This window comes from Leiobunum rupestre, chromosome 11, assembly GCF_980474605.1.
Source record: "Leiobunum rupestre chromosome 11, qqLeiRupe1.1.hap1, whole genome shotgun sequence".
Classification (NCBI taxonomy): domain Eukaryota; kingdom Metazoa; phylum Arthropoda; class Arachnida; order Opiliones; family Sclerosomatidae; genus Leiobunum; species Leiobunum rupestre.
This window is the reverse complement of record NC_143394.1, coordinates 19310403-19327612: the sequence shown is the minus strand read 5'-3', so window position 1 is coordinate 19327612 and position 17210 is coordinate 19310403. Positions and strand designations below refer to the sequence as shown.

At 37.9% G+C, this 17210-nt stretch overlaps 1 protein-coding gene across 4 annotated transcripts in view; it reads right to left on the bottom strand.

The window, feature by feature from the left end:
- Positions 1-451: 451 nt before the first annotated feature.
- Positions 452-17210, bottom strand: part of LOC149921937 (ras-specific guanine nucleotide-releasing factor 2-like) — a 108047-nt gene continuing 91288 nt past the window's right edge. For 3 of the 4 annotated variants that reach the window (XM_090164067.1, XM_090164069.1, XM_090164068.1), the window contains exons 19-30: positions 16329-16555; positions 14749-14932; positions 12790-12905; positions 12346-12464; positions 12101-12277; positions 11933-12030; positions 11781-11865; positions 10673-10870; positions 8450-8529; positions 8167-8284; positions 7240-7308; positions 452-5179 (exon numbers count right to left, since the gene is read on the bottom strand). In XM_090164067.1, the coding sequence (XP_090020193.1) occupies positions 5030-5179; positions 7240-7308; positions 8167-8284; positions 8450-8529; positions 10673-10870; positions 11781-11865; positions 11933-12030; positions 12101-12277; positions 12346-12464; positions 12790-12905; positions 14749-14932; positions 16329-16555 (1621 nt within the window). In that variant the 3' untranslated portion in view covers positions 452-5029. The remainder of the gene's footprint in view (positions 5180-7239; positions 7309-8166; positions 8285-8449; positions 8530-10672; positions 10871-11780; positions 11866-11932; positions 12031-12100; positions 12278-12345; positions 12465-12789; positions 12906-14748; positions 14933-16328; positions 16556-17210) is intronic. The other variant, XM_090164070.1, reaches the window with a different exon arrangement.

Genomic DNA, 17210 nt, shown 5'->3' with positions numbered 1-17210 from the left:
AGAGTAAACTCCGACAGTATAAAGCTAACTTTTCGCGCGGCGTAGACGGATCATTTTAAGCTCGGACGATAGAACGACTTCAAAATGTCAGGCTCGAAAAGTTCGGATTGAAAATGGCTTTAGAGTGCCAGACTGAACCAGGATGAAAGATAATTAAAATAAAATATGATTTAAAATGGAAGCTAAGTAAATAACGTGAAGCAGGAATCCATACCTCTACTTGGAATGCTTATCGCGGCAGATTTTCGTCTCGATGTGGCTGATGGTTTTTTTGACGTCACTATGTTAACTTAACAAACAACAACGTGAGAGGGGATCACGCGCAGAGGGGATTTTTTCGATACGCCAGGATAAGCATTCCAAGTAGAGATATGGATTCCTGCGTGAAGGAAATATTAACGATAAAGTTCTTATATCAGAAACGTACATTTAATTTTTATACATTGACGTTATATCATTTTTCTCAAAAGTGCCACTTTTTTTTTTTATCAAAATAGCCGTTATATAATTGAAACAAAATGAAACATTGTGCGGTGACAGTACAGAGGAAAAATACAAATAAAAACAAATCAAGGGAACAACATCAACAATGATGAATTTTTGTTTGACCCAAAGATAAATATGACGTTACACGAAGCTAGAGATTTTTTGCTTGTCCGCTGACATTACGCGGACATTATTTGTATTCTGAAAAACGGTTTATTATTACTTTTTAAATACTTTGACATGCCTTAATAATTGTTATTAATTATTATTTGACGTTCAAACATGTAATATACTCAATATTTCAGGTACTGGGTTATAATATTTATAGAAGCGTTCCAACTTTATTTAAATTTTTACTTGTTTTTTTTACGTGATTTTTTTAAACTTTAGATCCTGGTATTTCCATTTTAGACGTAATATTCTCCTTTCAAATATTTTTTTTTAAAATACTTTACAATATTTTTATTTTATTTTTATTTTTATTTTAATATAATTAGCTAAATCCATCTATCCAAGGCACAGAAAAAATATTTTTGAAATATCCAATGTAACAATTTCGGTGTGTTGTTTTAATTTTCAATATATATTTTAATCTAAACTAATAATAATTCAGTGTGCATTAGCTCAACATTTGGGATAATAACACGCGCTGTTAGATATTATTCAAGTTTTAAATAGAAAGTCAACCCCCATTTACCGCCTAAACCGCCATCTAGGTTCCAGTTAAGACAACAAAGAATTGGACAAGGCTAAGAAATAAGCCTTTGCCACGGGAATTAGCGTCCCATTTAAATTTTTGGACGTGAAAAGGTTTGTTAAATATTTAAAGTGCACAACATTCGGTTTATTTAATTTTCCTTTAAATTCTTCGTAACGAATTGCTTATAATTGTGATTCCATTTTATACATTTTTATTAATTTATTTCCCACCTCATTAAGAGAAAAATATTTTGGCACGGAAATCGAACATTTTAAGATTAAAAGAAATAAAATGCTCCAGAGTTTCTAAGGAATACATCAATAGTAATCTTAGCTATTTAAATAATTTATAATTAACAAATAACAAATTTCAACAATTTTGTTTTACCGAAACGCCTGCAGGAATTTTAACCGCAACGCACCAAAGACTATACAAGTTTACGTGAACTAAAGATAAAACGACGAATGGGTGCGGTTCGGTCCTGATATAAGAGCCACATGGGGAATAGCACACCGAAAATGAGAACCCCTCAAAAAGCAGTACCGCAGCGCCACTACGGGAATATTGGGAGACGATCTGAATTTCCATAGTTATTGAGACAATATAGTAAAGGTAGAACAGTGAGTAATTTCATATTGCCAAAACTGACACCCAAAAGATTGTATAATTGCTATATTATTACCCAAGTTTCCCGAAGTGGCGCTGCGGTTCTGTTTTATTAAGGTTCTCCAATTTCGGAGTGCTATCCCCCCTGTGACGACCATGTCATTAACAAAAACGACGTTCTACCCCCTGTGACGACCATGTCATTAACAAAAACGACGTGCTACCCCCCTGTGACGACGACGTCATTAACAAAAATGACGCGGTCGTTTTATCTCAAGTTCATGTAGTCCTATCTTTATTTGGAACACATCAAGTTGGGGACCCGTTAATATGACTGATATTGAATTATGGGTTATACGATACAAACGCAATGGGACGTGTTAACAAATTTTACAATAAAATATAAAAATAGCTAAGATTAAGTAACATTACAATGTACACTTTTTCCATTTTTTTCGGTGACCTGTTTGTTTTTCTTTGTTTGTATTTTCAACAAATTTTCAATAATAGAACAACGATGACCGCGCGTGTTTACTTTTTTTAACAATATCGATAAATATTTTCTTAAATCACAGACACGAGTTTCTTTTGGTAAAAATGTAGATGGCGTTAAATGTAAGGGGACAAAACGCTGTATCGTACTTAAAATATACCACATAAAATTACGTATATAGAAATTTAATTCAACTGAAATTTACAATAAAAGCCTATAATAGAACGATTTCAAAAATTATTTTGCTCGTGAAAATAGCACCACACGTTAGGGTCTAAAAAGCGGATAAATTAGCCTTTCAGTTTACATAAAGGCCGAACAACGGGATTTTAATTTGCTAAGCAGACGATAAATCCAGCGGTTTGAGAACTTCCCACGTTAGTCACCACGTGCCTCTATGAAAACTAAAAAGGCTAATTAGTCCGTTAGACCCACACATGTACAAGTAGTCACACGCGGAAAACGTCATTTTGAGATCGGTCAATTGTTAATTTGAAGTCACGATAGATAGTGAAATTAAATGTTTTTGTATTGTTTAAGCTTTTACACACGAAATCTACATAAACTTGTTAAGCTAGCCAGAATTTGTACTTTAATTTGCTCTGTTTTTGTTTCTTTTTCAAGTTTTTTTTGTTTATTTGTTCGAAACAGTTTCAAAGTTAAATTAACAAGTGAACACAGCTATTTCGCCAATTACAACTTGATGACGCTCACGTTCAACTGCCCATTAGAGGATTGTCAGTGAGTCGAGAAATTGCACTGAGCGAAATTACATTTTAACTTAATTTTGGTGTGGGAAAAATCAAAACTTAGCCTTGGTTCGTAATGAAAACAACTACGTTTATCAAATTGAGACGACTTAAAAGCGCTGTAGCTCGTCCAGATTTAATTTTGTTACTGGCTTTTGGTGTAGACAACCTAGTAGACGAACTTTCGCAATAAATCTCGTGGACCAAGAACGCTTTAAGAGGACTCGAACGATACTTTTTTTAACGCACTCAAACGTAACACCACCGTGTTTGCGTTGAGTCCAGTCTCGATCTTACCTTCCCCATTGTGTTTTTTGAGTTAAGGTAATGAGTCTCGTTAGAGTTTTCTTCGTCCGTGATTTAGACTGGTTATTCGAGTGATATAATTCAGTAAATGGATTTTGCAATTCTGGAACCTGGCTTGAAGATTCGTATTCAGCGCAAACGGCATAGATAAAAATTATCCACACAAAAAACTAATACTTGTATTAATTTCTAGCTAATATTTATAGCTAAGAGTGGGTATCTGTAAATCCTACGTCATAATCAATTATAGCTCTACTACTTATTAAACAATTTCAATTTAAAAACTCTTAATAATTACATTAACTTTCAGTTTAACAATTTTACAATTTAAACGTTTTCGTCTCCGCTAAGTCTAATTATTTTTAAAGAAATTTTTGTATTGAATAATTATGGTTTCTGGAAATTCTAGTTTTTTCGATCTGGTAGAACGCGGTTCATGAAGTCATCAGCGTTCGTTAATTTACAACCGAGCCAAACATACGAATTAGATAGAAAAATATAGATTGCAAAATCCAAATACTGCGTAGTATTAAATGATTTAGAATTTCAAATTTCAAGCAAGTGGCGGCTCTAGTGTAGTACCTGGATGGTACGATAGATGTCGTTTTCGGCAGCTCCTCCAACCTTGTGTATTAGGTCTGATTGGTTGATAACGAGGACTAAATAACTGCCGTATATTTGCAACTGGGCATACGGCATCTAGTCTGTCGTTCACCGTCTTATGACCGAGGCTTAACGCCAAATTTTAATCGTAAATTATAATAAACATCTTTTTGATTGAACCAAAATAATTTAAAATATGTACACACCTAAATAATTTTTAAAGAGTTACGAATAATTTCCTTCGCCGGTTCATCGAGTGATAAAATTAAAATATTTTACGCTGCAGCTACGATAGGGGGCGATAATTTACAGGGTCTTGTTGGTGTAATACGGAAAAGCATCCAAGGGGTTATCTCTGGAGTCGCCACTTGCTTTAAGAAAAAGAATGTGAAAACTAAACTCTACGAGGAAGATAAATCTACGGGAATTGTTATACTCTTTGTAAAAACACCAAGGGTTAAATTTCACCCCGTTTAACATGATGCTAGTAACAAGTTTCAACGGCGAAGGTTTCAGGGATGAACTTCACCCTGATAACGCCCAATTTACCGCGGTATCTCGCACATTATTCCCGATAATTTTCAACGTGAGAATAATATATCAATCACCAACAGTAAAATAAAACTGAATAGATAAAAATTAAACAGTCCATATTAAATATTATCTTAGGTCACCATCAAATGGTAAAAATATACATCCTTACGCCTAAGGGAAAAGGTAAAAAAGGAGGGTCTTTGACGTCACAGTATGACGCAGGGTTGCCGTTCTCAAACTGGCGGGAGTAGAAAATCATGATATGTGTACGATTTTTCGGTATTTTTGTTTTGCAAAAATGTTATCAAGTCAGCCGGGGGTTTGCGCCCCAGGGGTAAAAATAACCATATAGGATTTTTTCTTACGAGTAATGGCTGATATTCACGGCATCTTATTTCCAGGATACAATTAGCTATATTTTTACAAACATTGCTTACCACTTCTCTTTCCGCGATATTTTCAAGTTTTTTTCTAATTATTTTTTCCTTGATAAATATATGATACAAAAGAAAGACATTGGAGGTATATATATTTATATATGTATATTTGGTTTCACGTATTAGTAGGTGAAGAACCCATGTAGGAGCCAGGAGTGGGCACTTTTGAGCTAAGCCTTGAGAGTCGGGGTTCTAGACACAGAGAAAGCTGGTACAGGATCTCGTCGGTTGACAAGCGCGACGGGTCCAGCAAGTAATTGGTCACCTTGGTTAGCGCCAAAAGAAAACGAGTTAAAGGGAAAACCATTAATCTTTAGTCTAGGATAAGAAAGATAGTAAAAATGGTGATAGCGCCAAGGATCCTATATGTTAGAAGGATATGAGGCGAGGGACAATAAATGGCAGGGTAAAAATCGACAAAATCCGCTTCCGCTACACACTTTTTCACTTTCCGCGTCGATCTGCTTCAAACAGATATTTTAGCTTTATTTTCACGCTTGCGAGTGGCGGATGCGAATTTTGACAATTTTTATCCGCTACCAGCGAGCATGAAGGATTGTGAGCGAATTCTGAAATGAACGCTCAGACATTTTTAATTTGAGTGATCAAATAAGCTAGTGCTCAATACTGGTGATGCTATTTTATCTCTTTTAAACTGAACCAGCTCAGGCCGAGCGCCATGAAATTATCTCAGTCACTGATCGTTCACGGTGCGTTGAGCGAAATCGGCTGATCGACACGCTAGCCTGCTCAATTTGAAGCGCCACGTCCTCCAGCGGCGGGATAATTCGTTCACTAGAAAGCGCTGACGGTGGGCTGAGTGAGATCGCGCCGAGAGAAGCGGTAGTTTTTTAACATTGGAATTTCTCATCGCACTGAGCGACGGGATAGTCTTCTTTCCGGAATTCGCTCACAGCGCGGTGAGAAAAAATTATACAAATAATATTTTATTGTCGATTTTTTTATTCAATGCACTTTTTTATGAAATAATTTATAAGAAATGAAACGTTTTTCTCACAGCGCTTTGAGCGAATTCCGGAAAACAGTCAACCCCGTCGTTCAGTGGGATGAGAAATTCCAATGTTAAAAAACTAGCGCTTCTCTCGGCGCGATCTCACTCAGCCCGCCGTCAGCGCTTTCTAGTGAACGATTTATCCCGCCGTAAAAAAATAGCGCGTCGATCGTCCGATCTCGCTCACCGCGCCGTGAAAAATCACTGACTGAGCGAACTAATCGGCGATCACCCTGAGCGGGCTCAATTTCTCTTTCTCGCTTAACAAGACCAACCGACCTTCGTATTTGAAGTGCTCACTCGTTTCGAGAGGATTTTCAAAAATGAACGCTCACAATGTTTGCCCACCTCTGTGAAAATGGGCCTTAAGCCTTTGTTTCCACTCGCACGCGTTATCAACTTTGGGACGTATAAACGTTTTCAGGCGCTTAAACAAAAATACATTTTGACGCGCGCTAGTGGAAACCATGGCTAATACATAGGACGAATAATTACTGGACTCGAAACCTAAGCAAAATCCCCGGTTCCACAAACTGCATCGCCCGTCAGCGATCCTACCGAGAGAATCACGAAATATTTCTATCCAAATACAAAAAAGGTGCGTAAAAATGTCAGATGACATTTTTTGCATTCCGTCGTCTGCTCTGGGGTTTTAAATAGAAGTGAGGCTTTTGGAATTTTAATAGGCTTTAGATTATTCAGTAAAAATTGTATTGGTATAAAAATTAAAGGGTAATGATTTAATTAATTTAAATAGGAAGTTCGCTTTAATGTTTTTGCATATATAGTTTGTGTGAAAGTTTAATTAGATTATAAATTTAAAAATGCCTAGCCAAAATGGAAATAAAGGTGTAAGCTAAACACGCTAGGCCTAACCTCGTCCACTCATATAAGGCACGTGTTTAGTATTTGGATAGAAATATTTCCAATACTTGACACTACGGCGCTACAAGCGGCGCTGCCGTATAAGCACCAAGCGCGCCATTTGGTTTCGGGTCCAGTAATTATTCGCCCAAGCTAATACAATTTGTTTGGGTCAACGCTGGTATCAGGCCTAAAGGCACGTTTTCACTAGTGCAAAAACGTTGTGACGGCGAGCGTGGAGGGAAAATATGTGAGCAGTTGAATTTTTATATTTTGCAGTGAAGTTATCGTCCATTGGAACTCTGTGAAGACATACTAAACAAGATAACATGGGAATATCGTGCATTCACTGTGGTGCACGGGGCTTATAGATAAATAAATTTTATTTTTAAATAAGTCACACCTCCCAAGTGTACCAACTTGCAATAAGTAATAATTTTATGTCTTACCTTGGCGTTCATTTCAATTTTATAAGGTGTCTGCTGAAAATGACGTATTTCCCGAATCACATGAGCAATCTACAATCCAAAAAACTCTATTTCAAATCAGATGTCAAGATTTAAAAAATAGCGAAATTACAGTTGCTAAGTCCTAACCCCACAGTTCAAAATAGCAAACTATGGCTTAGATCATATAATTTCCGCTCTACCATTGGACTAATTACCTTACGTTTCTGAACGATAAATAGCCGGCGAACTAAAATAAATTGGTTTAATTAAGAGGGAGATTAACTTCTAGGGTTTTCGTCAGAAGGTTAACTAGTGCTTAAGGTTCACGGTAGATGGCGAATTAAACTTCTGGATTTTAATCACAAGTAGGAGGGGCGATTCGGTATTATTTCTAGTAGCATAATACCCAAGTGTGTCAGAACGGTATAGTAGTTAATGAGAGTTTGTCGCAAAGTAAAAAAGGGAAACGAATCGGGGGGATATACGTCATCAAAATTGAGGTACTCCAGCGCCACCGAGTGAGGCGTTTTAGAACGTATGTCAACGGGCGAGTAAATCGAAGCGAGAAAATCGCGCCAGACTATAGACAAAATATAATGTTGCTAGTACTATTCCAACTAATAGGTTATGTAGTCTATAGTGTGACTAGGTCTCTCTAGAAATTTTAAAAGGCGCGAAGGTACAGCTGACACACTTTTGGGTCTTATGCTACTTTTGCTAAGACTAAGGAAACTGACAGTCTTGTGTCCCTGAGAGTTACTTAGTTTATGTTCTATCTACGGTATTTTTCTATTGTCTATTACGTTTTCTATGGAGTAGTTCTAAGTGAAGAACACACTTATGGAATAGTATTAACTATTATAGTCTTATGTGACAACTGTAGGTTCCCTGTGGCTCGTATAAAAAAGTTTTGGTGATTGCACAAACCATTCTCATTTTGGAGAAATTGAGCAGGCCTTCATCGGTAAAGTTAGGTGTCCCTTCTTCGATAAAGGAAAGATCGGTCAAATAAAGGCCGAGATAAGGAATGCAAGGAGGATCGCATCTACACAAAAAACACACCAATCATTTAAACAATCGTCTCTGGTGGATGGCGTCCTCTCAAAATTAAATAAACCGAAATATCAGATCCCTACTACTAGTATAGTTGACCGTTACGTGGCTCTAAGCTTAAGTTAAAGTTTCTAGCTAGTTTCTGTGTAAAACTTACCTATGTAGCGCGTCTCTCATATTTCTGAAACGGCCATCGGCCGAGACTAATGACTGTAACTTGTCCGCTGTTTGTTTTGTCTGTGGAATAACGTAGGATGTTAATTATTAAAATTTTTGTAAAAATAATGTCTACGTTAAAATATTTTTTTTTAATTGTGGATCACCCAATTTAACATAGCTAACAGAGACTAGGGGTAACTATAAAACGGCTATAGCATGAGGCAGTGGCGGATTATGTTCCTTTCAGGCCTTATAGGCGCAATTTCAGTTACGATGCCCTAAGCACGATTTCAGTTACGAGGCCCTATGCGTAATTTCAGTTACGAGACCGTAAGCGCGATTTCAGTTACGAGGCCCTATGCGTAATTTCTGTTACGAGGCCCTAGGCACGATTTCTGTTACGAGGCCCTTTGCGTAATTTCTGTTACGAGGCCCTAGGCACGATTTCTGTTACGAGGCCCTAAGCGCGATTTCAGTTACGAGGCCCTAAGCGCGATCTCAGTTACGAGGCCCTAAGCGCGATCTCAGTTACGAGGCCCTAAGCGCGATCTCAGTTACGAGGCCCTAAGCGCGATTTCAGTTACGAGGCCCTAAGCGCGATTTCAGTTACGAGGCCCTTTATTTTTTGCTACGTAATGTTTAAGGTCTCTTGAGACCACGAGGCCCAATTGGATAGTCCGTCACGGAGCACGCCTGACACAATTGGAATATTTTGACCATATTTCCGGAAACTCAAACGGGAAACTTTTGCAATTTGAATGATAATGATTCTGTGGCCCTTAAAGTAACGCAGGAATATTGTCAAAGCATTTCAATTAGAATTTTAAAACTAGTTGGTCTAAGCAATTTCAATGGCCCAAATGCGTCTGTGATAGAGATAATTCGTTACCTTAGTTTCAAGACTGGGTAACCCGACTTACGCCCTGCGACTCCTATATTACTCACCTCTATCTAGTTAGTCTTACAACTAGATAAAGATAAGGAAAGCCAAATCAGGCAATTTCTGCAAAAGTGGCTAGTAGCAATGCTAGAATTATTTTATCGCAAAATACCGAGTTGTCGCAGCGTTGCCAGACGTACGATAACTATCGAACACGTCGATAATTTCGAGCTCATTTTTAAGACGTTCGATATTTTCAATGGCGTTCTATATAGTATGCATTTTTCGATAATTAAGCTTGTGCGTACGATAATGTACTTTAATTTTTAAATTGGCTAAAGAAATGAGAATTTCAAACCCTAGTTTTCAATGCGTCGAACTTTAAGTGTTATTAAAAATTTGATTTCACAGAAAATTCAAATTTACCGCCAGTTTTCAAGCATACGATAATGTATTTTTTAAATCGATAATTTTTGGGCTCTGGTACAATAATTTGAGTTTCAGGAACTGGCAACGCTGAGTTGTCCCTAGGTGTTTTTCGTCTGCTCTCTCAATTTTTCAATTTTACACTAATAGTCGTCAGCACTAAAATATATATCGTCGCGTTTCAAAAAAGACATTTTAAATGATGACAAAAATAATTAAATTATGAATAAAATGATTAAATGGATTAAATCATGACTAAAATGAATAAATGGATTCAATCATGATTAAATGGATTCAATCATGATTAAATGATTAAATCATGATTAAATGATTAAATCATGATTAAATGATTAAATGATTAAATCATGATTAAATGATTAAATCATGATTAAATGATTAAATCATGATTAAATGATTAAATCATGATTAAATGATTAAATCACGATTAAATGATTAAATCATGATTAAATGATTAAATGATTAAATCATGATTAAATGATTAAATCATGATTAAATGATTAAATCATGATTAAATGATTAAATCTTGATTAAATGATTAAATCTTGATTAAATGATTAAATCTTGATTAAATCTTGATTAAATGATTAAATCTTGATTAAATCTTGATTAAATGATTAAATCTTGATTAAATGATTAAATCTTGATTAAATGATTAAATCTTGATTAAATGATTAAATCTTGATTAAATGATTAAATCTTGATTAAATGATTAAATCTTGAATAAAATTTTTAATCGAAATTTGTATGAAAAAATCCTGACTAAAATGATTCAATGGAAATTTATATGATAAAATCCTGATTTGAATGATTAAATCGAGATTTGTATGATTAAATGGTGATTGAAATGATTAAGTGTTTACAAATTTAATCATGATTATTAAGGCGATAGCGTACCGTTTTGGAGACTTTTTCCCAAGTCCTCTTCAGTCTGAAGACGGAGCTGTTCATGAAGGCAGCGCAGATTTGCAAGACACCGTTGAAGTTGTGCAAGCACCGACAGATGTCAGCTACAGCGGCCCACTTCTCGATAATGGCCACGCGTTTAGACATTTCGGTCGCCCGCATTATCTCGGAAACCACCAAACGACTCACCTGCCACCACGAAAAAAACCAATTCAATTTACCGACGTAAGATCATCGGAGAATTATAAAGAATATCTCTCATATATCATGATTTGCTATAGCCAGGGTTATTCAATTTTTAGGAGGTTGGATTACGACACTATACAGTTATCAAAACTCGCGTTCCAAAATAAGTCACACTTTCTATGTTGTCAACAACGCCCTCTATGGCAGATAAACCGTAGCTCGTAAAAATAGGTAAACAATTATGAAAATAATTTAATAAAATTTATTTATATTTATAACTAAATATTTATTTTCAGAAAATATTTATTGGAAATTATGGCTGTCGTTACTCAATGTAATTAACCTAGATGGCGCTCCCGCGCAATGACGATAAAAAGGGGGGAATTTGGGGAAAACAAGTCTTAGGCGCCATACGAAAGCTACCGTAATCCAGCCTGCTAAAGTTGAATAGTCCAGCTATATCCATTACATCAGGGAATATTTAATTAAAAAAAACTTATAATTCCTCGGATGTCTATGGTCATATGTAACATAATTACTCATAAGTATGCCTCTGTATAACATTTCCATTGAAAAAAATTCAATTTCACGCGGAACATACATTAAGCGGACCCAAAAATGCAAAAATGCTTATAATCCTTGCGCTATTGAAAAGGTTACCCAGGAAAAAAATCTCGTGATCGCGAGACACGAGCTAAACTTGACATGGGCAAAGCCAGAAACGCGCGAGGAATTCTCATTAACTTCCGTTTCCAATCAGTAAAGTTGATGACGTGAATTTCGTCACGGAATTGTAAGTGACGTAATTTACGTTATATCCCGTGAACAAGGTTTCATTAACGAAAATACTTTTATGGCATACTTATGAGTGATTATGTTACATATGCTATGGTAAATGAAATAAGCAACGTACGTCATTGAATCGTCTGGTCATCAACAGTATGTGAGGCGCTTTCGTCGCCTTTTCCGGCTTCATCCAAGCTTGTCCCAGAAACTCTCTTTAAGATGGTCAAAGTTAAGTTAACAATCCTGAACCTTGAATTGTCGATAGATGGCAAAACTTACTCGCTACGAATGCAAATGAAGATTTTGTGATCCAAGTACGTCATACCCTCGGCAATTTCCAGAGCTGATAGCGTCTCTATAGTTTCGATACTGGGTTTCTGCGGGATGTCAGAAAGTGAACGCAATTAATTGATTGGAAGTGATTCGGTTAAAAGTGGGGAAATGTACCATGGGTTGCGCTAAGAGGGTGTCCAGATCCACCTTTTTGTCTTGATCTTGCTTGCCTATCATCTGCAGTAGCTGTGCTGCCGCTTTGTGCTCCGCCGGTAAGAGGCTGGTGTTGTGGACCAAATCCTCTAAGAACTCGTTAGTTAGGTGGAATAGCTTGGTGTCGCTTTCAAAGTCCTGCATGGTTGAAATAGAATCTCGACAAACGTCGTAAGGTAAAAGTATGGTTGTTGTTGGTCCCTTACTTGAGAATGTTTGGAAACCCAGTGTCTGAGGACATTTAAAACCCGCATGGTCGCCGCCGTACTGATCATGGATTCTCGTTTGGCTTTGGCTGCGTTGGGGATTTTTAGATCGGCTCCCACTGATAAGTTTACGCGGAAGTAGTCAAAATTGAGGCTTGGAGAAATAAAGTACGCGGAAGTTGCGAACCGATGGGTAGTTCTGTCACATCAGCTTTTCTGAAGTCCCAACCCAAAAGAGGGGTTCAATCTAACTCGACGCCATCTCTACGTGGTGGAGACAAGTAAATACTTATTTTGCAATAGTTGCGTTTATCGCAAAGTGATGGCGCCAAAGCTTTTGAACCAATCTTTTAGTTGATCACTGGTGACATAGAACTTCGCACCCATTCGCTGCTTCTTCATGTTTTTTTCTAAAATTGAGGCACCTAATCTATATTAACCTACCAGCACTAGGTAAACGACTGCCAGCTCTAGACTGCGGTTGAGACTGAGGTTCCAGAGGATTGCTGGAACCAGCCGTTGCAGCAGCGAAGGCCGCCGCCGCCGATGTAGTGCTCGATCTAAGGGTAAGAATTGCTCAACAAGTTATAACAAGTACAGACTTTATAATTTCACGAAGACCCGTGCTTTTTCATTTCAGTCTAAATGTTCATGGTTTGGTAACCCTGTTAGCAGCAACAATGTCGTCGGTAAGCTTGTCTGTCTCTCACTTCAGACGAAAATGAGCAGAGCTCCAAAAAAGTACTTGGAAATATATTTTTCTTCGACAACAGGAGAAAATAGTTCTCATAGAATACAGAGCAAGTTTTAAGTATTGTTTTTGAACTGCTCAAAATGACCGTGGATTTTTACACTTTTATATAAAAAAAATATGTGGGTAGTTCTAGATACCCCAAAAAAATATAGCCTTTTAGAAATTTTAACTTAGTTCGTTTTACCTCGATTTGAAAGTTATGAAAAAGCATAGACTATACATTTAAATATTTCTTCTGTTAAAACATTTCAAATCAGAACCTTCGAAAATCGCTCTAGTATTGAACAGTTTCAGCAACTCATGAAAATGCGTTAACGCTTATGTCCACGCTACATTTGAAAATTTTCTTTGACGTTAGGAACATTGGGACCTCGGGATTCTGGCTTTGGTAAAAGCAGACGAAAAAGGCAAAGGCTTAGTGAAGTTACATGATTGAAAGAAATGCCCAGAAAACAAAATTGATATGATACCTTTAGGATATTCATATATCCAGGTTTGATGTAAATTAGATATTCACTAGATATCCAGATATCATAGGAATGGAGATCCAGTAGATATCGAAACGCAGAATATTAAATATCCGGAAGATATTTTAAGGTCATACATAAACGTTTAGGACATACATTTTTAAAATTAAACTGTTTATGAAAAGGCTATTTTTAATAACTCTAGTATGTCCCTATAACATCCTCCGGATATTGAATATCCTGCGTTTGATATCTACTGGATCCTAAAGATATCGTAACCATGTCAAATAACATAATTTAAAACATTTTAACGAATGATTATGATTTGAATTTTATGAGCCTTGTACAGACATGATATTCTTTGTCAATGCAAAATAACAGATTCAAAAAGGCGTCCAACTTAGAATACATTTTCGACTTGCAATTAGAGGCAGTCCGGGGGTCATAAATTAATAATTCCAAGAGGGGTCGAGGGTCACCAGGACCTCCAATTTAAATGAAAACGTTTTAGAAAATGTCCAAATATGTCATAAACTATTTGCTCTTCCTGTCGTTTCTGTATATTTATTTAATTTTCAGTCGCCAACGCGTCAGTGACCCTCGTGAAAAATTGACACGAGCAGTCGGGGGTTCCAAGGATACCCGTCAATTTGGAGAAACATTGCTGGCAAACGTTTCTCAGACGACAAAAAATAGCTGAAAATTGTTCTAAATTATCGCTAAATACAGAGAATGGCGTAGTAGCGTCTAGGTCTATAAGGATGAAATAACGTGGTATTTCACTTCGCCACTGGTTAAAAAGTGAGAAAAAAATTCTTAACAAAATTCACGAGTTGCTGAAATTGTCCGTGAGAGTTCTGGTTAATCCCATTTCGAGGACAAGGAGTGGCGCCTAAACTTAATAGTCCTAGTCGATAATTCAAAATCACGGTCAAAACGCCGCCGATCAGTTTAGTAAAATATTCTCGGCGGCGAAATCGTCGGCCATGTTCGGTATGGAGATACAGGCCGGAAGGCAGGCAAGGCTGCCAGATTTTGATAGACCGAAAACGGCCAACTCTCTCAAATGTTTTCGTTTTCAAAACAAAAATTTTGCGGCGTAGCTATCGACTAAGACTATTCGCAGCCTTTGGTCAGAGTACGCACGGGCCTTGGTCATAACGCGCGTTGTCTCCAGCCTACCTCCTGGTGGAAGCCCTGGAAGAGGTAACGACAACGCCGGCTTTGCTACTGTGTTGAGGCGAGTCTGGGTACTGGAAACTGCTTCGCGGAGTGGAGAGGATGGTCGATTCGGTTTGGAAACTGCTCCTGGGAGTCGTGGATTGACTGGTGCATTCCGTGTCGCTACTACCACGCTTACCTCCCGCTAAAAATATCACACGGAATCTCCATTGAATCTGAACCAGGAGCCATTAATGGAGCAGAGACACGCCAAGTATAATCACGACATTGACACTGTATCGTTATTAAACACTCCAACAGATATTTTAAAGTGAACTTGTCAAGAATACACTTTCACCAAGAATGCATTCGGGAACCTAAGAATATGGGACAAAATCATTACTTTCGCTACAAAGTATACCACGCTGGGGTTTGCTTCCGCATTCTCGAAGGTACCTGAATGCGTTCTTGTTTTCACCAAAAAGGTCCGTGGACCGAATAAGGGACATAAAAAGATATTCAATTCCTCATAAAATGGTGTCAACTACGCCTAAGCGTGGGAAAAGCGTTTACGGTGATTCCAGCCTGTGAATGGGGTCGGACAAAGGGGTGAGAACAACAGTTGGAGAATGTCTACCCCCTTCCGTGTTAACCCCGACTCCATCACTGCCATCCCGTTGACGCTTTCAAATTGTTCTATAACGGATCTCCTGGTCTCCAGGGCTTTAGACAACCAAGTATTTAGGGTTTAACATGACAGCCACGAGTAAGGCATGTCGTCCGCTCCACTTACGGGGTGTTGTGGTCGTTTTTCACATTATATCCCTTATTAAAGACAAGTAACTTTAACAACATAAATAGAGAGGTTCAGAAATTAAGTGCACGTTCTAAGACTCGTCGTAGCCGTATCGGTACTAAATCGCTTAACCTCTCTAAATAAATAGGCTTGATAAAATGGAAGTGAACACGACCCCTGGTGGGTATATTTTGTCGTAGATTACTTCCAGTAGCAAATTCAGGCAAAAGAAAAATTATAATCTTCACTACGTGTAAAATAATTATGATAATAAACAACGAAATATGAACACGAAATAAGTTACCATCGAAGAACTTTGCAAAATAATGAACACATTTTACGCGTTAGAAATCCGCGAAACACTTCTTTTAATAACGTGACAGACCTGGCAAATTTAATACTCTGTCGGTGTGTTTACGAGACTCTCGTCATCAAGTGAATAAAATACAGTGTGCGTAAAAGAAACACGTGCTTTGAAAAATAACACGCCATAAACACGCAATAGAGAAAATATGTAACGAAAATACAAGAGCTACTATTCGAACTAGAATAAATGTCAGAGAAACGGATGCAAAGAGAGAGATACACATCAATAGAAACGAGCGTAAAAATAAACGGTGAGTGAGTATAAAAACAAAACGGCTCCGATCCGCCATTGAAGGTAAAAGGCGCGCAACGCCATCTATCGGCAACTAGTGGCACGATTCCGAAACACCATACCGATATATGATAGAGACAGGCAGCTTTTGATACAGCGAATACTGGACACACCATCTTATGTGAAAGGCACAATGGTTGCACTGACCTCCCCTGACTCGCAGGTAGCACATGACGTTTGGCGCCGACTGGCTCGGGTGCATTGGTGCCGGAAGCACCGACCTTTTTTCGGCCAGCGCCCGAATCGCCGAAGGAGGCGTGCCCATAAAGGTGGAAGGCGGTGAGTTGGGTAAGGGAGGAGTCGGGGGCGGAGTTTCGGACGACGCCAGCGGCTCAGCCGGATGTTCGCTCGGAAGGCACTGCGGAGCAGTTTTCCTGAAAATTGCCAGGCAGAAAATTACGGTCGGGTCGCCGTCTTACAAACAATTCTACTCTTAATATTGATCAGGCTGACGCGAACTAGAACGATTTTCGAAGCAAGCTGGGAGAGGAAGAAGTCAATTGGAATTTGAGCTCGAGAGCTTTGGCCACTCGACGAAATAGCCGTCGTGGAAAAGCTTAATTCAGTCAATTTCAATTGGGATCTTCATTTCGCGGGATGGAGGTTCAATTGAAGCTAAGCTTTTTATTTCCAAATTACGTAGGTACCAAATTAAATCAATATACTCTCTAGTAAATGAACGCGGTAATCCAATTATCACGAAACCATCTTATCAAGTGGAAATTGTTCGCTTGAGTATACACGATTTACATCCTAGGTTTAAAAATAAATAAATAACAATAATCAGCTGGACTAATACCCATGTCACCACTTTAGGCCTAAGTCATCAAGAGACAAGGGTGGTGGCACTGTACACTGCATCGCAGGGGCGAAGGAACGTTCTAGAAGTTGGAGGGGGCAAAGATAAACGAAAAGTAGTCTGGAGAATGGTTTTGAATTTTTAATGGGGTGTAGCTTCTCCGAATGCATGTGTACTGTTTACTACTATGTAAATTGGCGGGAAAAGACTGAAATTTAAACACAGTTGAG